At 39.3% G+C, this 24,381-nt stretch overlaps 1 protein-coding gene across 5 annotated transcripts in view; it reads right to left on the reverse strand.

Moving 5' to 3' along the window:
- Positions 1 to 24,381, reverse strand: part of LOC126393530 (inactive dipeptidyl peptidase 10-like) — a 318,572-nt gene that overhangs the window by 11,435 nt on the left and 282,756 nt on the right. For all 5 annotated transcript variants that reach the window (XM_050049721.1, XM_050049724.1, XM_050049722.1 and 2 more), the window contains 11 exons: positions 22,015 to 22,138; positions 18,722 to 18,760; positions 15,595 to 15,702; positions 12,499 to 12,590; positions 12,190 to 12,237; positions 11,347 to 11,468; positions 8,570 to 8,614; positions 5,514 to 5,612; positions 5,356 to 5,425; positions 3,327 to 3,521; positions 1,034 to 1,088 (listed from right to left, as the gene is read on the reverse strand). In XM_050049721.1, coding sequence (XP_049905678.1) covers positions 1,034 to 1,088; positions 3,327 to 3,521; positions 5,356 to 5,425; positions 5,514 to 5,612; positions 8,570 to 8,614; positions 11,347 to 11,468; positions 12,190 to 12,237; positions 12,499 to 12,590; positions 15,595 to 15,702; positions 18,722 to 18,760; positions 22,015 to 22,138 — 997 coding nt within the window. The remainder of the gene's footprint in view (positions 1 to 1,033; positions 1,089 to 3,326; positions 3,522 to 5,355; positions 5,426 to 5,513; positions 5,613 to 8,569; positions 8,615 to 11,346; positions 11,469 to 12,189; positions 12,238 to 12,498; positions 12,591 to 15,594; positions 15,703 to 18,721; positions 18,761 to 22,014; positions 22,139 to 24,381) is intronic.

The following is a 24,381-nucleotide window of genomic DNA, read 5'->3' on the forward strand; positions in this document are numbered from 1 at the left end:
CTTATCCGCTGTGAGGGTCCAAAGGACAGAGGGATGTCGTATGCTGTAAAGCCCTGTGAGGCAAACTGTGATTTGTGATATTGGGCTTTATAAATAAAATTGATTGATTGATTGATTGACTGATTGACTGATTGATTGATTGATTGATTCAGAGTTTGGGGTGGGATTGATTGATTGATTGATTGATTCAGAGTTTGGGGTGGGATTGTCTGCACATGGTTCTCAACATGGAGGTGGTTGAGCTGGCAGCTAGCAGCTAACCATACTAACCCCATAAACAGTGGCAACAGTGCAGACAGAGCTGACAGTGTTAACCAGTAGTGGAACAAGAAGGTGGGTGAAACACTCCCGTTACAATGCTAACCAGATATGAGAGGTAACCATAATATGTGCACAGTGCAGAGCGGCTATGATTAGTTAACCAGTGAGAAACAAACACAGGGACTCACATCCACTAACACCAACGCACAGCTGGATCGTCTACCACAACAAAGATGAGGGAAGCTCAGAATGCACACAGAGGGAGGGTGGCATCATGCTCTGTACAGGATGTCATGACTTCACTGTATTTTTACATAGCAAATAGTGATTTGATGCTAAATTTATGCTGTGAATGTCACGTACAAAACCTTCAAATAAGGCCTGTTAGAACTCTAAAAATAACCTGCTTGAGTGGAAAGTAAAAAAAAAAGCAACATCAACATTTAAAATTTTTGTAAATTAATTTACTGTACATAGATTTTGCTCAGTGGCAGCAGCATGTAATATGTGTCGGTGAAGATTCTCGGTCATCCAGGTCATGGTAATCATAAGTGCTATATCATAGGCGACTGGACTTGCTTGCGTTTCTTGAAGACGTTTGGCCTCTTATCCAAGAAGCTTCATCACTTTTAACGGATTGGTGTGGGAAATGCAAGCAAGTCCAGTTGCCTAAGATATAGCACTTATGATGAGCATGTAGTATGCATACAGGAAAAAAGAGTGGAGTTCAAATGAATTTTAAATGCAATTATAAAGGAGAACATGGGCTCACCTTTCCAAACACTGCTATCCGTGTCCGATCAATATATGGAAATTTCATCATGAATCTGAAAAAAAGGAACACATTCATATCAATGGACATTAACCCATTTGTATCATCTGAAACTCAGCTTCAAAATAGCAGACTGTTATGGATTAGATTGATCGTTACACTACCTAAAATTTCTGGTTGAATTTTACTTCATTATATGACTTGTTTTTGCTATTTTTACTGTATATTTACACCAAAATGTGAGAAGTTGTGTCACAAATCTTTCAACAGTCACATCTGGCAGAATTATAGAGCTTCAGAGACTGTGTGCAAATCATCTAGTTGAAAAAGATTGGTAACCAAGATTGTTGTGGTGGAGCTGGTTTGCTAATTAATGCAAAGTGATGAGCACATGTAGTTTGGTGAGACCAATTTGTTTTCAAATTAAGGTCGCTCTAATCTCTCTAGCAACCCGCTGTGAGCTGCAGCTTAAGGTTAGTAGAATTAAAAAAAAGCTCTATGCTAAAAGTGAAAAAAGACACATTTATCAAATGACTTACTGCTGCATACAGCAGCATGTTGAATGAGCTTTAAGGGCAGCTCTTAAGTGATCGTGATTAATCACATGAAGAGGAAAATATACTTTATTAACCCCCAAATTGTCATATACACACAGGTCCAAAATACACACACACATGCACAAACAGGGCCCTCAGCATTAAATGAAGAGACGTCAGAGCAAAGAGGCTGCCTTAGACAGGTGCCCAGAACAGTTGGGGGGTTCAGGCCTTTCTCACGGACACCTTGGTAGTGCCCTGAAGGCTACCTGGCACCTCTCAGGCTCCCAGTCCATGCCCCACACTTGGTCTGTATACAATGGGGTATATTTGGGGTGGTGGTAGCTCAGTCCATAGGGACTGGGCCCACGACCCTCTGGTTCCCAAGCCCAGTCCCTATGGACTGAGCTACCACCACCCCAAATATACCCCATTGTATAGTGTGTGAGGAATAACCAAACATGTCAGGTTTAACCTATAGTACATCTACCCCATTGTCCATTGTGTAAAATACTCTCAGTTCATTACAGGAATACTCACTCTCCAAAAGACCATTTTTCATATCATACTCCACACCCTGTCTTACATTGCTTTCATGGAAGATAACTTTTAACAGTGAACGAAGAATCCAAAAACATTCTTGGTGATTTGAAGTTATCTGTTAGTAGTTTGTATTATTGAGTGACTTTGGTGAAGCTGAACTACACCAGGGTGACAAATAACACAAACAAACTAACTGATTGAGGCAGCAGTAGACCAGCAGCTTCCTTGTTCAGCAAGATAACATTGCTGTTTTTGTCAATTGAGTCTCAATTCACTTTCAGTTATGTTTCCCATTGGAAAGGGCTGTCTGTTTGGGAGGTACTGAGCATACAACTGGATAAATGAGACTTGGATTATGCTGTTTTGTGAGAGTTTGTAAAAAATGTCTCGATTTAGTCTTGCTGTTGTTAAACACAGCTCTCTATGTCTTCAGTTCATCAAGACTTTTCTCCTTTTTTTTGATTCTCGGTTCACCATGGAGGCATGCAAGAAAAATGTTTTTTCCAAGAATTTAATGTAATATGTGGTGAGTAACTGACATACAAATGGTCATTTTGGGGTGATGAATTCCTCTAAAACAGTATTTTATGAAAACCAAAATATCTTTTATACTTTGTAAATTTTATTTGTGTGATATATTTAATACCTTGAGCAACAATTAAGTGAAATTAACAAGTAATCTGTGAAATAACAGACAATTGGCTGGAAATTAAAGGAAAACCCAGCTGGAGCACGCAGAAACATTTCCTGCTGGAAGACAAGAGACATCAAAGCAGAGAAAACATATAATAAGGGGAATCTAGTACCACATTGACAAGTGCAGTCAATTAAGATGCATGAAAAGAGATTGCAAACAAAAGCAATGCCAGCTTTTTTCTTCTTGTTTACACCTCCAAGGAATGAAAAAAAAAGCTCTGCAAATTTCAATCAAAACTTTGTTTGGAGATTACAGCTAAGAATAAAGCTGCAGCTGCAACTGCAACTGGAAAGCCATTAAAAACACTATATTTTCAGTACTGTTTCAGATAACATACTGTTCATCCTGACCAGTGCTATGTTGTACTCCAAAACATCAGGTTCAAAGTTTGCCAGAATGAATGTGACAATTATGAAGCTTCTGTTTAGAGGTTTTGGATGTGTTATAAAGAGGATTTCTTTAGCTTCGTCATTTGCAAGATGGTTTTAAGTTGAATAAAGGTAATTTGATAACGCACTCTACTGCTGCAATCTGGTCCTGAACATCAACGGTTCCCAGTCTCTGGTGAACCTCGTGCAGGATCCTCTGACCCTGGAAGCCACTGCCTCGGCCGTCCAGGCGAGCCACGATGACGCTGTCTGAGCTGACCAGCACAGAGTCCCAGCTGAGAGAGAAGCGGTCGCTCACAGCCTGACCACCAGGGGCAGTATCACTGAGCAGAATAAAGGACATGCAAGTAAGGAAAACTGACAGAATCACAACTAGCGAATTCAAACTGCTGAAGCTGAATCAATAGAATGCTGGTGAATATGAAAAAGCATGAAGAAGGATTAGGTTGTTTTTTTAGAAGATTTGTTTTAATGTGTTGAGCTACTCAAGGAGCCTGCTTTAAAGTTTGTCTGTCTTAACAACATATAGTAACTCATAATAAAGCATATGGCTGTCATTTTTCTGCAACAAATCCCATTAAAATACCTGAACCAGCAATGTGTGATGGCCTGTCTTTCAATCATTTCTGACTTATACCCTTAAACCCATACCCTGTCTGTGGCACTCAGCTGTAAGTCCATTGGTTTCTATTGACAATGCTAGCGCTTTGTCACGCCCCTTTATGTGTGATATGGACACCAAAGACACCCTTTACCACCTTTATGAGACACACGGAGCTTTCAGCTAACTCCAGTGTAAACTCATCTGTAGCAATACTTGACACTGAGAGATGCATGGTAAAGAGCGAAGAAGTTCGCATAGAATGGGAGGGAGGAGCGGTGCATGGGTCAAACAAAACAAGACTTTCATCCAGGTCTCAACCTAACCAAGTAGTTTTGTTGCTTAAATCTAACTGCAACCGTTACAACGCATTTCAGCTGTACGTCACATTCAGACGCTAAAGGGTGCCCTGTGCATCGCTATGAAATGCAGAGGGGCGTAAAAACTATCATGTCTTCAACAAAATAAGGGCTACAGGAAGCAATGGGTCATACGTGCAATTTCTGTGATGGACTTTAAAGGTTAATAGTGATGAAACTAGAGATTGCCCATTGCTTTAAATATCCCGGGGTCATCGTGAATTGTAATGGTTTATTTAAGATCGCCATGGAGGAGCTGCATGAGCAAGCTTATTGTGCAATGTTTGCCATTTTTTCTAAATGCAGAAAATTGGCTTTACCTGTAGATATCACAGTAGATCTGTTACACCAGTTATGTTGTATGCAAGAAAAGTGTGGGGGTTTAAATAAATAGATATATTAAAAAAAACACCTCTGAAATTTCTTAAATATGCCCAAAAGTTAACATGGCAACTGGCAATAATATGGTCTATGGGGAGTTTGGAAGATATCTACTCTGTATTGCTGTATTGCTCTGTTTAACTTAATTTGTTATTAGAATCAGATAAGCCAGGAGTTATTTGTAAATTAGGTGCTTTTTTGAAGAAAGTCCTTCCTTTGTTTTAAGTTACATTTGTTGCACCTTAGCCATGCCATGTGCCAGTGTTCTGCTATTACTGTATGTAAGCATTTGCGCTCCATACCATGTGACATGGTCTTGAGCCTGGTCTTTGAAAGAATGAAAACAGGTTGAAACTGCTCATATAGTTTCATTTTTAAAGGCTCCGTAATTTTCTAAAACAGCTGGGCACTGTAGTTTTTGGCAAACATGACACAAAGGCAGTACATAGTTGATTTGTTGGGGACAATTTTCCGGTGCTGATTTATACACATTTAGTCCCAAGTGAGTATTTATGTTAGCAGGACGGTGTAGGTGGGATTGAGTCAAATAAACTACATTGTGTGTTCTTGGTAACAAAAGATCATGTAACCCAGTGCAACAGTGTGACTCATTGATGTGTTTTAACATTGTTTGGACAGAAATGGAGCTCTTTGGCACAGAGGAAGAAGATATATCAGGCTTTGACTGTACGCTACACAAACATTTTGTCTTCTATATTGCTCTTTGCGCCAACAAAGGAGATTTTATGTCAGAAACAGAATCCATCAGTATGCATTTGCGGCATATTCTGAAGTGTCATTACAAATGATACTTACATCATCAACAATAGTCCATAGTGACGGGACTCAGAGAAGTCTGGTGGATAGGAGATCTTCAAAGGTAAATCTGTAAAAGGGAAAAAAAAATAATGATGGCATCACCTATTCATCTGCGATTCACAGCGACAGTATAGAAACCAATACATTATTCTCACCAAAATGTTCCATCTGAACAGTTCTGAAGTCAGTCAGCTGGATCCTTTTATACTTCAAGGCTGCCTTCAGCAAAGAGTTGTTCTCAAGGATGTAGTAATCTGTAAAGATGAGGGGAACGTGTTTAAAAGATGAAAGAGACTAAAAATTGCTGCCAATAATCAAAGTGCTGCTGCATACAAATGACCCATAATAACACAAGGCTTTGTCTTTGGATCCAGTGATATAATGAGATGAGATGGAAGGTGTAGGTAAGGGGACGAGATCTGAGTCTTGCGGATCGTTTCTGACATTGTTTCATTTTGTGGTCAATTTAGATGGTTCAGGAAGCTGAATACATTCCTGGATTTCATCTCTTTGGGGTTTAGCTGTTGCAAATAAAGGAGACGGTTCTAAATTGTAATAAGTGATGAGACTGTAATATGAAATATTAGACCAAAGATGATGGTAAATCACCTTTTTAACAAGTGTTTTTTTTTTTTTCTTTTAGCTTTTGAATCAAAAAGAGGGATTTGTACAAAGGCTGACAAAAAATTGCCAAAGCTGGAATTAGTTTGTGAATTGGGAAAGGAAATAAAATAATTTGCTGCTGACCCTAATTCAAACCATAATAATAATGGTCATTTGTACTACTGTTAAGCATGGATGAGCACAAAAAATACAGCCAAAAGGTTCCATTTCTGAAAGGCATTTACTCGCAGCAGCTTGCTCATTCTGGCTCACAAACAGGAGCCCCAGTATTTTCTCCACATGTAATAAACAATGACTCTGGTTTGGCCATTTTTCCATTCAAGCCATCTGAGAAGCAGCTAAATGAAATGGAATTCATCCAGCACTTCTAATGGAAAACCCAAAATCAATAGACGCCTCATTATGAAACCGCCAGGGGCCTTGAGTTCCCAGCTGTGGATGGAGGGCCTATCCAAATAACCCTGGGCAAATTGCTTGCTTTTCAGCAGCACAGCTGTTAAAAAAATCTACTGATAGACATACAGACATGGATAGCAAGAAGAAGCATGTTTGCACCGTGAGTGTTTGTGTGTGTTTGTGGTTAATGCAACCATGTGTGTATAGCATGTGCGTTTGAATTCATGGCTGTAGGAAAGAAAGAAAAAGGAAGAAATCCAGATTGGGAAGTCCCCCTGTTGACCAGAATCAACCCAAAACGAAGTGAAGCTCATATGGTCTATTAACGCTGTTGGCTCAGACAGAGGGCCACTTCCAAAAAGAAAAACTCATCAACCCCCATTCAAGTTCTGCATTGACTACTTTTTAATAGACTCAGACCTTGGCTTCAGAAACCCCATCAAGGCAATCACAAACTGGAGCTGTTTATACTCTAAAACAAATCACAAAAGAAGAGGTTTCATGGACATGGACGAGGCAAGATTTAGTTTTGGTTTATTTTAATTGGTAATTTGTAAAATTGATAATTTAGTAATTTCAATGATCAATGTATCCAACAACCTGAACAATATGTTGAATCCTGAGTTGTAAAAAACAGTATCTAGTCTCACACAGCCAGACATGTCTTACCCTGTGCCAGCGCTGGAGATAGAGCAAGCTGAACCCATCATAATTTGGCTTTAAGCGAAACAAGGGTTACCGCTCTGCGTTTGTAGGCCTCCACAAACCAGTCAAGTTGCAGTTACAGTTTACATCCATGTCTGTGAAAACACGGATGCTTCACACACATCTCACGCCTCTAAAGTTCAAAATTTTGAAAATTCACAACAAATCAACCACAAATTTCTGAGTTTTTTCTTTCCTTTGTATATTATGAGTCTGCTCACTTCAGCCACTCATCCACAATTTGAAGGGCATGCCATAATTATATGATGTAACTTCTATGTTGTGATATGCTTTGTTTTAGTGTGTGTGTTGCTCAGAATTGCCTAATTTTGCCTAAAATTGCCCGTCCCTGACCATTGCTGCGCAGCAGCTATAATTAGTGTATGAATTCTTGAGTTATGGCCAAAAACATGTTTTGTGAGGTCACAGTGACCTTTGATATTTGACTTTTTACCGTGTAATTATAATCAGGTTATTCTTGAGTCCAAGTGGGCATTCGTGCAAAATTTGAGGTAACTCCCTCGAAGCCGTCTTGGTATATTGCATTCACGAGAGTTAGACAGATGCAAAGTCACAGTGACTTTGACCTTTGACCACCAAATTTTAATAAGTTCATTGTTGAGTCCAAGTGGATGTTCGTGCCAATTCTGGAGAAATTCTTTCTGTTTCTCAGAAGGCACTTTCCCAAACAGAAGCACATGGCCAATTAATATGCAGAATGACATCATCAGATCTTCCTATGGCAATTGTATAACTTGCTCTACTCTGACTGGCTAATGCTCATTGTCTTTGCTGGTTGAATTGGTGGGGTTTAGGCATGAGGAGTGAGGTTGGTAAAGGTTAGGGTAAGAATATCAGGGTAAGCTAACCAGAAGCACAGCAGGGCAGGTTGGGTCATTCTTTTGCCATAGTAGAAAGGTCAGATGATGTAACTGCATAATAATAAGCCGTGTGCTTCTTATTTGAGATAGTGTGTAGTGTGTAGCATATTTTTAGAGAAATGACCCTTTGGAGCAATGGGTGTTTGTTTTCAAGATAACGGGCTTCAGAATTATTATGGGTCTTTGGAACAATGGCTTGGCAACTGCCTACAGTATGCAAGACCAGTTTTATGTAGCGATGGTCTAAGACAGGTGATAGGCAGCCAGTGTAAAGCTTTATATCCACAGTATCCAAAAGTATCTCCTCTTCAGAAGTTGCTTTAGTTGCTTGGCCTATTGCACTAATAGGCAGCAGCTGTATGCATAATGGCCGTTTCAGGTGTCTTCTTTCTGTATTTATCTCCCGCCAGACTCAGAGACAAGCATGTGAAATGATTCATGTAAAAATCAAGTTCATCTGCGCAACTTGCCTAAATATAGATTGTTGTTATACCTCATTTCCTCAGATCTCTACAGCCATGGCGAGTGCAAAGTTAGCATAGCCTATAGAGCCACAGATTTCATCACATACCCGTCATTTTCACAAAAATAAATGGAGTCCTTACTTGAATTATTGAGGCTGTGTAAGATCACAGTGGGAGCTCCAGGACCTGAAAGAAAAAATAAAAGCTTGTGAGTGTAATTTAAAACATTTTCATGTTACACTGTAATCCTCACTGAAGGACTGTGTGCTTTGCAGATAGTGAAGGACAATTTGTAAAATGACCAAGTAGAAACTGTGGCGTTCTTCAAACATTGTAAATGGTATTTTTCTGTGTGACAAGGTTGCTCCTCTAAAGCAGCTACACAAAAGTCAAATGCAGGCAGCCATCTTGTTGTATCAATTAGGGGTTAAAGGTCATTGCCTCCCTAATAGCCTCAGACTGTCAAATTATGCCAGTTATTTTCAACATCCTATTGTAAAATACTTAGTCAGAGGTTAATAGGATGGCAGGTTTGCTCAATAGCTCAGCTGCAGCTGAACTGCTCCCTTGACAACTGCAAAACACACACCACACCAGCTACATTCCTCCTGCTCCACTTTCTTTGTATTGAAACACATACCGTAACTCTCACATTATCTCCTCTCTTGGACTTACTGTTGGTGGGCTGCCTTCGCTTTGACCTTTGCATTTAAGTTTAAGTTTAAGTTTATTTACTTTATTAATCCCCCTGAGGGGAAATTCAATGTTTTCACTCTTGCTTGTGAATTACACACAGGTCTGAAAGACACACACATGCACAAACAGGACCTATACATGCACAAAGTGGAGAGATCTCAGAGTGAGGGGGCTGCCCTTTGGTCAGGCGCCCCGAGCGGTTGGGGGGTTCGGTGCCTTGCTCAAGGGCACCTCGGCAGTGCCCAGGAGGTGAACTGGCACCTCTCCAGCCACCAGTCCACGCTCCATATTTGGTCCAGACGGGGACTCGAACAGGCGACCCTGTTTTCTTACAACATTCAATAGTGTCACACAGAGAAATGGTTTCATTACGTGCATGTACCTGCTTTCAACACTAAACCAATCAGAAGCATTTTATGAGTGGAATTAAAAGGCTCGATTTCCTCCTGATGAAAACAGGTGTCAGCGCGCACTTGTTGGGGTCATGTGAACTTGGCCCTCCAAAGACAACAAGCCTTCTCCATTATTTTTATTGCTTTTGGGAAAGGGAACTGTGTTATTGTCCAATAAATCACTGCGCCAAGGCCCAAATGCTTCTGAGCATGAAGCACTCTCATCTGCTGAAAATAAATTGAAACCTCAAACAATATAAAGAGTTACCCTCTATTAAATAAGCTACTCGCTGCCCAATAATGCTACCTAAAAGTAATTATACACAATAGAGTGGCTAATTGTTTAATTTTATGCCTCTCATTTGGAACTGATGAGAGATGAATTTAAAACTGAATAGTTGGAGGGTGACAGATTACAATAGGCGAACCCTGCCAGATGATCTCAGCTTGGCTAAAAATGGAAGAATAAATTAGGAACATTAAACACTGTTTCCCCAATTTCAAATAATTTTTCAATATGTCACCCGCCACCATCTGCAGTGTTGTCTCTAACTCTACAATCAATTTTAACTCAAAGGTAAAAGCTCATGTTATTCAAGGTTAGTGCACTCCAGTGTGTTTGGATGACCACATCTGTATATTATCTTTTTGATTATGCTTATTCATGCCATACAATGAAAGTTTAACTTCTGTATCACTCTGCTGTGAGTCAGCGTTAATCTACAATGCAGAGATATTGCAGTCATATTAATATGATTCAAAACAAGTTAAGATGATTACTCAAAGCAAGTCTTAAAACAAGAGTAGAGATAATTACAGACAGATTTAAAAGATGATGCAGTTGGCAGTGTGCTGTCTGCAGACAGGTCATTTCAAGGATAGTTTGGATGAGAAATTATCTTTCTAGATGACTCATTCTGCACTCTGAGACATATTTATCCAATTGTTCATTATGTTATGTGGGAAGTCCTCTTCAGTTGTATACTGAACAAAAAAAATTAGATACACCTTTGTTTTGCTCCCATATTTTTAAGTTAAAGGTCTAAGACTTTTTTATACACATAATAGATAAATTTTGGTCACACATTTGTTAAAATCTGTGTTAGTGAGCACTGCTCCTTTTCCAAGACAATCCATCCTCCTGACAGGTGTGGCTTATCAAGATGCTGATTAAACAGCATCATTACTCCACGGGTGTGCCTTGAGATGGTCACAATAAAAAGCCAATCTAAAATGTGCAGTCTGATCTTTGACATATTTAGGATTTTACATGATAGAGTTGTTTAGGGTGTTTAATGTGGCCTGTGTGAAGTTGCTGGATAATGGTAGGCATTGGAACATGCTGTTGTACACGCAGATCCACAGCATCCCAAACATGCTCAAGAACTGGGATGTTTTCAGCTTCCAGGAATTGTGTACAGATCCTTACAATATGGGGCCGTGCATTATCATGCTGCAACATGTGGGCATGGTGGTTGATGAATGGCATGACAATGGTTCTAAGGATTTCATCACAGTATCTGTGCATTCAAACTGCCATCAATAAAGTGTGTTGGAGCCATATTTGATTAGTGTTAAATGTACTATCCTGCGTCGCCATTAGGTGGCTTATGTTAGTAGCTGAGGCAGGCCATGGTGTATTTAACTTCATGCCAGAAAACACAGGTGTTGCTGATTGAGGGAAGCAAACAGTTTTTGATTGTGCTCACATTACGATTACTATGGCTGTATTTAAATACGTCACTTTGTGAAAGCTGAAGATGCTCTATTTTTACCAAGAAATTTAAGAACAGACACTGGGAGAGCCTTTAATGATATTTGATGGCGTACCTTTACAGTGGAGGATAATGTGTTGGTTTGTGGGGCTGATGTCAGCATCGAAGTATAGACAGTGAGCTTTATTTAGCTCGCATGTCAAGCACCGTCGTGGGAACAGACCCACAGTTTTAACACTGAGGAGAGGAGATAATAAAATTAGGAAGATAAGACAAGAAGCACAAAACATTTTGAGTAAAAGCTTGAGGGTAATGCTGGCATTAATTTATCTTTATATCAAGGTCAGAAAAATCCCCTGAAGAGATCAAAACCAACAATAAAACATCCAGCTAAATGTTTACCTGTATAGTCACAACCTGATGTAGGCTACATCTCTACGGCAAAGAACGTAAGGATCAAAATGTTCTAGAAAATATTGAAATGTATAAAATACTAAAGAAAAAACAGTACTTTATTATAGATAACCGTAGCAAAACAGCAGTGTAGAGGTGCAATGACTGGTGGATTAAGTCAATTGACAGAAAATGACTGACAGTCAATGAGGTATTCATACTAGAACTCTACGGCATAACAGATATGTCAGGCTTTGGATACACACAATGATCATTGGCAGGATAAATTCATAGGTAATTAAATATAAAATAATACCAGCATTATCTTTTAAAGTCTGTAAATTCACTATCAATAAAATTGTTTTCAAAAACGACATACAGAGCAGACAGGGTGAATACTCTGACAATAACATCAGGTTAATGTGTGAGAGTCTTGCAAAGATCTTATTATGACAAATGTCAAAAAAAGCAATTTTAATTAAAAACCTTTATGCGCAGTTGAAGCACTGTAAGTGTAATCACTGTCAACAGCAAGTGCTATATAATAAGCAGGTGCAAAACACACCTGAAGAGCTGCCGTCTTCGTGGTGAACCCTCTGTGCTGAGAAAATAACTGTCAAGAGAAAACAAAAATTATCATAGCAGAAAGACGTGACAGATTAAACATTGAACCTCATTATCTCCATGTTTAAGCTCAATATATACATCTAAATAGCAAACTGCACATGGTTTTGTGTACAGTATGAATGTGGTATCCATGGTGAATTGAGGAGAAAAGGAGACAATTTAGCGTTCCCTGTCTCAAACGTGATTCATCAGTGGACAGACCAGGCGCTTTTCTATGATATGTATGTTTTTAAATAATTAGACTTACAGATTGTCAGTGTTCTCATCATACGCGATGATCTTGGTCACCTCCCAGTTCCCTGATGTTAGATGTCTGACTTCATTTTGATCTGCTCTGAACTGAGAGAAACAAAAGAAGATGAGTAAAAGTCAACTGTTTGAACTTGGTAGACTCCAGCTAATAATTTTGCTTCTGTTTGTCTCATTGTATTCTGCCCATACCAGATAAACAGCAGCATAAGTCATTGGTTCAAAGCCTAAGTGTTTAAAGGAGCTGTATGCCACATTCAGAGCATATCTATGAGTCTGGGGTGGGATTGCCTGTTGACGGCTCTCAGCATGGGGTGGCTGTTAGGCTGCTAGTGGCTAACAATGCTAAAAGTGCGAATAGTGCTAACAACAGCAACACTCAGTACCTATACATGACATTAAAGAAAATCTATTTATTGTGTTAGTCTGACTGAAACCAGACTTTTAAAATACATGCAAACCTGTTAGCGTGACTGAAATCGTACTAAAGCAAATTTCTTAAAGTTGCACTAACACACCCAGATAATGTGATTGGGAGTCGAATTACTCCTGCATGTATACAGTCAATTGAACCCAAACTGGCTGAGGCACTCGGAGCATGCTCCACAGTTTCTGCCCTGGGCTTTGACCCAGAGGTTGAATAGTGTTAAATGCGCAACAGAAGAAGAAGTCGGGAACAACATGGTAAAATTTACATCCCGAGCCATGCATTTTTGGACGGACAAAATGTACAGAGCTGTAAAGTTGTCACCAGTTTGCTGCTAGCTATGCCTTGTTAACTTGTTTGTCGATTGTATGGTATGTGACGTAATAGGTCAACCTATTAACATGCAGAGGAGGGTGGGCATTACACTTCTGGGATGACACCATTCCGCCATTCTGTGGCTCGGGGGAGTGTTATCAGCTGTAACCATCGAATAAGCACAAGCAGAGCAGCAGTGGGATGCTAGTCAGTGGGATACACACACAGGGACCCACGTGCATGTTAGTACTCGTGCAGCTACCACAACAAAGAATAGAGAGGCTCCAATTACTATATACCCAGAGTTAGTCTCGCTCACCAGACCTTTCTCAAGAAAAGAAAGGTCTGGCTGGGCCGACTCTCACTTTAAGATTGGAGAAAAAAACGCCCCAGCTGCTTGTATTTCTTTCAACCAATCACAATCGTTCTGGGCGGTGCCACAGCAACGGTGCGCTTGCAAAAATATTGCCGGGGGGAAACAGGTTTTGGTGTAACACGCCCACAAAAATATCACCTACAGGACGCGAACCATGGCAGAAAAATGGCTACATCCCCGCAAGATCAAACACCGCAAAAGTTAGTAAAGGACGTGTTGAAAACGGTTGAAAACTGCTACACAACTGGAGGTGGTAGGGCGGGACTTCAGCGGGTGGCTCGTTCCGCCCAATGAGAGGCTGTTCTCTGCAGCAAACTTCCGCCCACTCAGACTAACCCGGAGTTAGCATGACTTCATTGTCTGCTCAGGATGCCATTTCTCCACTATATCTTTACACAGCAAATAATGGATTGCTTCTATATTAATATTCTGAATGTTACATACGGAACATTTAAAAATGGCCCATTTGTATGCTTTCCTGACAAGAACTTGTCCTCCTTGTCTGTCACAGGCAGAAGTGGAAGTAGCATTACTGTGTTATGATAGTGCAAAACTGCTTACGGTGTGCTCAGACTGAAAGACAAGTGAGTTGTTGATAGGATGTGACTGCATACAGTCACAGTGTAGCTGATGGAAAAGATGTTAGTGATTTTAAAGACATGATGTTAGCACTGGTGATGCTAATTGAGGTAAAGCAAATGATGTATGCTTATCCAGAGGCTTTATGACTCATATATAGCAAGAGTTGGAAGAAGTCTGGACTCCTACACCGTACACACACATACAGAGACACACACACACACACACACACACACACACACACACACACACACACACACACACACACACAAGATTGTTACTATGGTGCCAGACAGCACATTGGCTGTTTGTGGCAAATTGACATAGACTGGACAAACACTCCGGGCAAAGTATGCTTTGCGTTCAGTCTGAGCACACCTTTAGGGAGGAGGCTGGGGGAATGGTTGGGCATGCAAAACTGTCCTCAAGAGATGTTTCATTATTCTTCAAGAATAACTAAGAATAACTGATTTAATCATTTTATTTATTTAAAATATTAGTTCTGGCCGATGTTTTTTGTAACCTTTATTTGTCATGTGCTGCTTCACACCACGTCTTGCTCACCTTTTTTTTTTTACCTTGACCATGATCTTACCTTTAACCTTACAGAGTAGGGGCCATGCAGTTACCAAAACAAAACCATAACCTTTACCCAAACCTCAAGCCTTGTGGTAGCAGATCAGAAAACACTCATATGGGTGATTTTTGGACATTCACAAACACAGTTTTACTATGAAAATTTGAAGACTTGTTGGTACATTAGTATTTCCCTCATAGATTGTAGAAAATTTTATCAGGTCTGAAAAATTCATCATAAGCCACACAGGTTCACCCACTGATTTATTCCTCCAAAACTAATACTGCATGAATTTTAATATGGGGAAAGTGTTCCCATACTTGGAATAAAATGTGATGAACCTCTGTAATAAAACAACAGCAGAGAAACTATCCATGGCAGCAGGACTTTAAATATCCCCGTTTCTCCCTACTAACATGACTGAAATCCAACATGCAGCTTGTGTATTTCTTTGGGTTCAGATTGGGATGCTTTAGTATACGTGTTGTTGAGAACAGGCTCTTCTTATTGGGCCTGTGCTGCTGGGGAGAAAGGTATCATAAATCACTCGCAAGAAGTTTCTTGATTATGGCAACACCTCAATTAACGGCTCAACAACAGCATGACCAATGAGAACTGCTGTGAGCAATTTCCTCAATTTTTGGTGAAACTATTTGAGAGCACACACTCGGCTGCACATTAAATAAAACAGCTCTATTAAAGCTGTGGCAGCACACAACATCCATCCTGTCAGAATAAAGGAATTAACCAGATCATTTGGCTGTGAAAACTGTGCCTACATGCTGTATCATTTTTGCCTGACTATAAACTGAACCTTCACCTGTGTGGTGAACATGGCAATGTGATGAAACTCTCCACGTCCTCCTTGCTTGACTGGGACGGTCAGGAAAAATCTGCTGCCGTCTTTGGAGAACACCGGTTCTTGGTTCTGCAGAAAGAACAGATGCATAAACGCCACAGCATCTATCACCTAATTCGATCAATCAACACATATGGCAAGCCCCTTTAACATTTAATCAATTAATCTCACTCCTAATTAAATTTTAGATATCCATAATAGCATTTCTCCTGGTCAAAACTTAAATCTCACTCATCAGTATGGCAATTCAAGACATACACAGTATCATTCTTACTAGTATACGTGGTAATCAAGATATCTACAACTTTGATTATACTAGCCCAAAGATGTTTTTTATCCATAAAAAAAAGTATAACTGACTGTTTTAACATTTAATCGCTCGACAGGATCTCTGTAATTCAGTTCTTCCTGGTCTAAAACAACATTTCTTTAACAGCGACCTTGAGTGCCATGAAAGGCGGCTTATAAATAAAATGTATTATTATTATTATTATTATTATTTCAGATATCCACAACGTCATTTTCCTGTGTATTGACCTTTCAATTTCAGATATCTACAATGTCATTTAGAATTCTTACTTACTTTTTTCTTTTATATGTTAGCATGATCAGCAGAGAATGAAGTGTAAACACTTCCTGAAACTCTGATTAAGTCAGTGCTTAAAGGTAACAAAGTGCATTTAGAAGTGCATCACTACACTGAATTCACACAACATAATTTTAGTCACTGTAGTTCAACTCAACCTGTAAAACAACTGAATAATGTTGTCTGTGGGTCTGGTAGGGCTTTCTAAAGTCCTCTCATGATGTCATAGTGATGTCATCAGGGTTTCCCGGTATTGGGTTTGGGGAATTAATAACAAAAAGACTGTGTTACAAACTGTACACATGGTGTTTGACTGACTAGTACCAGGCAGCAAGGCTTTAACAAAAGGTACTATCAGTTGCACCATGGGAAATGTAGGACTCCATTTCTTTGTAGCTTCACTTATACTAGGGACTTAAGTGAGAAATCCTGAGGTCTGGCGCATCAATTTTGATCATTCTTTTTTAAAACTGTGTCTTGTGAGTCCCTTGTAGTCCCTATATAACACTGACAGGAGCCAATCTGAGTTATGACGTGCAAGTAGAATGTCTCCTGTTGCTAAGTTGTATCCTTCGTAAGGTTTGTCCTATTTACTGGAGCAGAGAATGCCCTTCAGGGTGTCCATTATCAGTTGGACAGTTCATGCCTTCACGTTGGCCTTTAAAAACTGATAATGGCCACCTGCTCGGGCATTATCCCTTACATATAGTATGTTATTGCTATGGTCTATGGCAGTCCAAATATATTGGTAAACATGAACACCAAAAACTAGAGTATGTCATAGGGTACATAGTCTAGAGCTGCTCCAAAGACAGTAAATTGGTAGAGATGTGCAAGATGACGCTGAGAGGAGCCAGGGGGACGTTCTGAGTTTATGGGAACATTTTCTGTTTCAGTACTTAGAATAGTACAATCGAGTAAAGCTCATTGATGTATAAAAAAGAAAAGAATTATTCTGTCAAAATCAGGTTCCCATTCATTGTCTATGGAGCAGCTCCAGACTTTATACTTGATGACATCACAGGTTTACTGACTTTACTTACTTCTCTGACTTTAATAGAGTAGCTCACATTCACAAATATTGATTGCACTTTCCTCGACCATGAAAATAACATATTGGATTACGTGTTTACCTTGACTATTTTTTTTCCTTATTGCAATTTTTACTCAAGTAATGTATCTAAATACTGCCAACAGAAAACCAGTACATAGTTTTTAGATAACCTCGAATAACTACTTTAAGGCAAACTTTACAGCCAAATTCGCACTTATTCCTGCTGTGAACTGTCATGCTAATGCAGCAATTTACATCAAGTTCATCAAGTTTCAATTTGTGAAACCCACAGTCAGTAAATAAATATCTCACTCAGTAACACAAACACATCCTGTCTCAGATGGAGGGAGTTTACCCAGAATGAGCCTTTGGCATTTTAGACAATCTTACACAAATATCTGCAAGCAAAGGCCTTCTCTCTGCACTGACACAACCTCACAGACAGTAAATGAGCATTGAGCAGATTACCACCTTAACAAAGACAAGCAGCTCTGCCTGCCAAGATTGTCAAGTTGTTAAATTACCCACCACTACAGCCAAACATGTATGGCTGCAGGGCTTTATAACCAAATCCTGCAAGACACTTTCTCTCCTCTGCATCCATACCCATTTCCCCATTTAATGAAATAAAAAATGCTAAAGCTGAGAGCAGACTACCCTCTTTCCTTTGGAGGGAAATAAATAAAATAGCCATAACTAAATGGTACTAATAGTACAATGACATCGGTTGGCCTTGCTGGCTTTTATTAGATGCCAGGTTATTGGATGTCTACGGCACTGCTGACAATACTACACAAGCAAAGAGGTTGATGGTTAAATAAGTCAATTCTACAATGCTGTCATGCTTTCCTAAGGTCCATGTTGACAAGAAAAGGTTATTCAAATATTTTTCTTACAGTGAAAACATTTCAAAAAGCTCAATATGTGCTGCAATTTTGCAAATTTCTTGGCTGAACTCTATAAACTGAATAGAAACACTGACTGAAGTGGCTGTTTCTTTGATTTTTAATTTTAACTCATATAAACCCAATGCACTTCAGTATCTCCAAAGGCTCTATTATTTGCTCATAAATTCTACTGGTGATTATAAAGTCAATGTTCACAGTTTCATCTGCTGAAGAGAATGATTCAAGAGGCCGACATGAGTCCCTCTTGCTGCCGCTCATCCTGTGTTTGCATCACCAGGTGTAGGATTTTAGGGATGAATAAAGCTTCCCTCTACAAGTATTGAGAAGAGTGTGTGTGTGTGTGTGTGTGTGTGTGTGTGTGTGTGCATGTAGAAAGATGCAGAGATGAGGTGGAAAATTGGTAAAGTTGCTCTTTATATGGCATAATTTAAGAGATGCTAAGCTAGAGATGATTAACATCAAGTGAAATTACAGCACTTGAACACATGCTTTCAAAATTTTACATATAGACTGTGACAGATGGAATGGAGAGCACTTTACCTGCTTGGAAAGCCAGAGCTCAGAGCTTTCTTCATGTCTCTGAAAAAGATGTCAAAGCAAAATGTCAGTGTGGTGTTAATGCACCCAGATCATCCAAATCCTCACTGTACAGCCTTTCTGTTTGGCTACTGCGTTATACTTCTACTTGGTACACACAGTTTTTTAAATAGTGAAGCAGTATAGTAGAAGGGATGTAACCACATTCTTTCTCCCAACTTGAATCTTCTTTTATGTCAGCAGAAGTTCTGTAAAATGTTATTTTTCATAAATTGTAAAACTTGTTTTGGAGTAACACTTCAGTGGCACATTTTCCAGACAGAATCATCTGCCACATAATGGACCCCCTATTTTGTTGTTTATTTAAACACCCCACTGGGGACACCATTCCCAGTCTGAGCCATCGTTTCAAACCAATATGCATGAGCAGGAGCCAGAGTTTTGGCAGAGGAGGCTGGACGCTGTGTCCAGGCCTGAGCTAAGCTGCCTCTTGGCTGGGCTGCATGTTTGTTCGTGCAAATCACACCAAATCAGGAACCACAGAGCTGGAGAGCAGGCTGTGAGACCCACAGTTCAACTGCAGGGTTAACACTACTCTCTGTCATCCAAATATGGAGAGAATATGGAAGGAGTTTACTCCAGGGGATGTGCTGCAATTTCAGCAAAGTTTTTTTTTTTTTTTCAGTAAACGATTAGTGTAATAGATACAACAGTCAAGATTTTTCAGCAGAGTGGCACAGAAGAGTTCATTCACGTCTTCACAAAATAGGCCAGCCCGTTCATTCCCAGGTCATCACAATTTTCACTTCAGTCTCTTCGCATATTAATGTTTGGTCATGGACTTTCCATGTTGACGTACGACATGCAAGGTACCCTGGGTGCGTTGGATATTGACGTTCTGGGGTGCCGTGTCAACTTCTGCCTGTCATATGCATTGTCTGTTTTCAGAATACACTTCTGTTTTCACAGGAAATGTACAGTTTGCATACAGTGTCTCTCAAATAAATTTGCTATGTTGGTTCAACACTGCACACTGACATTTGTGTCCTTCAACAACCGAAACAGGTGGTTACGTTTAGTCAACACATACATGTGGTTAGGTTTAGCCAACAAAAGCACGTGGTTGGGTTTATAACAAAATAACAGGGTTCTAGATGCCACTAAATCCCTCACACTGGACCTCTGAACCATTTCTGTTTTTGTTTTTGTTTTGTTTTGTTTTGTTTTTTTCATTCTCGCGTTGTCTCCAACACTATCTGGTTGCCTTTACACTAGCCATTAAGTTTAATTGCTGTTTTTGTACAATTTGTACAGTTATGGTTCCTAAATTTCTCTCCACCAAGAATTCTTTTGCCAAAAAAAGAAGAGACAAAATGTACAAAAAACAAAGTTAAAGATTCATTTGACTGATAGCATAATTTAAAAAAAATAAAAAATAAAAAATTCTGTAGATATTGCAATGATAATATTATTATGAACTCTTTTGGCCATGATTATTGTATAGTGAGAATCTAATTTTGTGCAAGCCCCAATGCAAACCCATCTGTGGTAATGACACAGTATAAAGAGCGAGAACGTCTGAGTAGGGGGTGAATGGGTCAAAGGTCAGGAGATAAGTGTCCATGTCCTGTGTGAAACCGAAAGTCAACATTAACGTTTTTTAACTACGTTATATAGTTACCATCTGGAGACATACGTGTCACATGACATATGATACGTATATCATGTGACATACTCGTTAACTTAGTTACGCATGAAGTTACTAACAAACACTGCATTCTAACCATGATCGTTCTTCTAAGCCTGACCAAGTATTTTTGTTGCCTAAACCTACAGGAGTTTTGGTTAAAAAAACCCTACATTTCCATGGAAGTTTATTTTGAAAAGGACACACAAGCAGATTTTGACACGGAAACTGATGCTAGAGGGGTTACTAGAGTATCATAGTTTAAAGTGTAGGGCCACTAACCTATTTAAGGCATTGGGCCTGAGAATGCGTTGAATAGGTGGTGTGAAAGTTTTGCTTACAAAGGGTCTATTCACAGAGTTAGTTGGTGAACGACTAGTTGGTAACAAATCAGGAGCATGCTGGTGGTGGTTAGTCAGAATAACTCTGTAAAGCTTTTTCTACTATCTCTGTAATGAGGTGTTCACTCCCCCTGGCATTGTGTTCTCAAGACTCAACTTCACTGATCATTATTATTATATTTATTTTCATAGGCTGCAGTGCGGGGGTAGGCAATATGGCAAAATTGGTTTTGATACAATTCCAAGTAGTACCAGGGTCAGAACCACTAATATCAGTAGGCAATGTCAAGACTTTGTTATGGTCACAGCAGCTAATGTACTGTTATATAAGAGAAATATGGCATGATTTGTAAGGTCAATGCATCATTAATATGCTACCTCTGAATATTTTAATAACCATCAAATAATTCATTAAACACTGGGCATTTCTTTTTACATTATAAACAGAAAAAGTGATCACAGTGGCAGAGAAAAGTTTCATGGTTTCTCAACATATTGTATTGGTGTGCGTGGTGCTCTACTAAGACTGATACTCGGTGTATGAGGAGTTTGAAAGGTGCTGTGTTCTTTTAGCCTTTACAAAGCCAAGAACTCAAAGAGCAAAAGAATGATCTTTTACAGTGTGTTTAAGTGCTAAAGATAATGCTGGTCTGTGTAACTGCTGAAAATATTGATGAGTGTCTCACAAAAAAAACATTAAAGCCACCTGTACTTTCTGTATAACATGAATAACAGACGCCACTTTTCTTACTCACCTCTTGAACTCACAACAACAAAGCACATGGCAAGTACTTAGACTATATAAAGACGAAAACGATTTAAAACGACAAGAGCTCATGAGAAAGTTGAAGTTAAACAAGGGCCGGGAACAAACGCAAGACAAGAGGTTTACCTTGGAAATCAAATCAGATGAGTCAAGAGCTGTTACTAGCTTTATCACATATAAAGCTCGCAAAGAGCTCTTCACTGAAGTCTAACAAGTATTGCTTAGCCTTCCATAAAGTAAATGTTGAGCATTATGTGGCAGTGTACAGGTAATGAAATGTTTTCTGCACATTTATTGTGTTGACAATAGATTTTCAAATTAAGTGATCCTAACATAAACACAAAGGAAGGTGGTATGCTTTTAAAAATGTTTAGTCTCCTTCTCTACCCAAGGACACACTTCTCTTTCTATCTCTTTTATACACACACACACACACACACACACACACACTCTCACACACACACACACACACACACACACACACACACAGACAGACACACACCGTGACGCAGGCTCCAGTGGTGGTGTCACACACAGTCAGGATGGAGATATTTTGGGCCCGGTTCAACCACCTGACAGATGTCTTGGTCTTGCTGATCCACTTTACCATGGTCACGTAATGTTCCCTGTGAAAAACATTAATTCCATTCAGTTTAAATGTATTTGTTTAGCACCATATCATACAAAAACAAATCAGAGTGCTTTACATAAAAACAAAATAAAACAGCAAAGCTGTGCAAATAAATAGAGATATACAAACATGTACAAATACTGTGTGTTCGTTAAGAAAATGCCAAAGTAAAAGGGAAGATCTTTGTTGTGGTTTTAAAAGGACACAGTGTCGGAGCAGGTCTAAGATCAGCAGGCAAACTGTTCCATTCATTAGGTGCAGGCATACCAGACTTTAACCCTCTGAGACCCATATAGACCCATTTATGTCCTTTTTTTGTTTGTTTTTGGAGGGACAGGAGATCTTGACGGGGCTATAGCACATTAACACTATATGCCCCATAAAAGTGGTATACATTATCTGAAATCTGGAAACCTGAAGATTAATTTGAGATGCAGTTCAACCCTGTGTGTGTCATGTTTCTCTAGTCATACATCTGTAATAAACATTGTGTTTTGGTTAGGCGCCTATTCAAACTTTTAAAGTTTAGAGTGCATAAGGACCTAGAACATTATGATGGAAGTATATGATGTCCATTCTCATGCTCATTTATGTCTTATAATTGTTGCAGCATTTTTTGAGTTGATGCCATTTGTTACACAGATTTAATGCTAATTGAAGCTTTTTTTTTTTTTACCACTCGAGAATTGCAAAAAAATGTCAAAACCCTTTCAAAATACCACATGAAGAAACCATGACCTTAAGGAGCATCATAGACAAATCCATGCTGTGAGCTAGAATTAAAAACTTTTGGCACTTGAAGATTGCATTTTTGGCGATTGGATAGCAAGCACCTGTTCTGAAAACTGCTAAGAAACCCACTTATTGTCAATATACCTATGGTTGTAACATGAGGCTGTGATTATCCTAGAGATCACTATTGCTCACAGGGGCGATTCTAGGATCAGAGGTTTAGGGGTGCTGAGCACCCAGAGAGCTGCCTGACCAGGCACGATAAATTTCACTGTTTTGTACATTTTAACGCAATTTCATTCCCACATTTGTGAAAGAAAAGCACAACGCTTTTTGGGAAAGTCTGTGACTAAACCATCAAATCTGATAAAGGTTATTTAAATGCTGAGCCACAGCAAAACAGGAATGGATTGGAATCATAAAAGAAACATATCGTAACCCTAATTTCTGGGGGAAGACAACTCATTTTGATACAGCAGCTCCTCAACATACAGTACACATAAACAGTATGTATGTTTCTGGAGTAAACCAGCCCCCTATAGTGAGTACCAAAAATACCAAAAATAAATGTATTTTTGTTGTTAAAATATTACGTTTCAACCAAGTACTGTATGGTTTTGACACTTTTCTAGCTTGTTAAAAAAGTACATACAGTAAAAAAAAAAAAATCTCTCAAATTTTAGGGGTGCTGGGATTCAATTTAGGGGTGCTTCAGCACCCCCAAAAATGGGCTAGAAACGCCTATGATTGCTCATTTCATACAGTAAGGTCAAGTTTAGAAAAAATGGTCTTAATACAATAAAATGGCTACTATGGGGACTAACATCATCGTATATGAATGAAATTAGGCTCATTGAATCCACAAGTCACATCTTTCAGGGTATACCCAATTTTCAATTCAATACCAAGACTATTCAGGGATCCTAGTGTATAGAAATATCTAAATACAATAGACGAAGATAACCTGCATGGTTTTGCCCAAAACTGCATGGGGTTAGCATAAAGTGGGCATGTACGTAGAGAGAAGACTTGTGGGTACCCATTGAGCTCATTTTCGTTCAGATATCTTGAGGTGAGAGGTCAAGGGACCCCTGTGAAATGCTGTTTTTCCCTCAACAAAATTTAGCCTAACTCTGGAGCCCTATTTACCCCCCTTCCTGAGACACTAGAGAGAAGCCATAGCATGTTTGGTACCACTGGATTCCTTATGTCTTCTAGTTTCATATGATACCAGTATCATCTCCCTTGCTTCAAATTCTGCCAGCTTTAGCCTCTTAAAAGACAAGAATGTCAGCTGGAATCAACACATTCTCACCCCGACCTTGTCAAATATAGAGGTTTGCTCATGGCCTTTGCACGTCAAGATTTGACGTGCAAGGTACCCTGGGTATGTTGTTTGCTGACGTTCTGGGACACCATGTCAACTTCTGCCTGTTAAATGCATTGTCTGTTTTCAAAATACACTTCTGTTTTCACAGGAAATGTACAGTTTCCATACAGCCTCTT

Source organism: Epinephelus moara, chromosome 7 (assembly GCF_006386435.1).
Source record: "Epinephelus moara isolate mb chromosome 7, YSFRI_EMoa_1.0, whole genome shotgun sequence".
NCBI classification, from domain to species: domain Eukaryota; kingdom Metazoa; phylum Chordata; class Actinopteri; order Perciformes; family Serranidae; genus Epinephelus; species Epinephelus moara.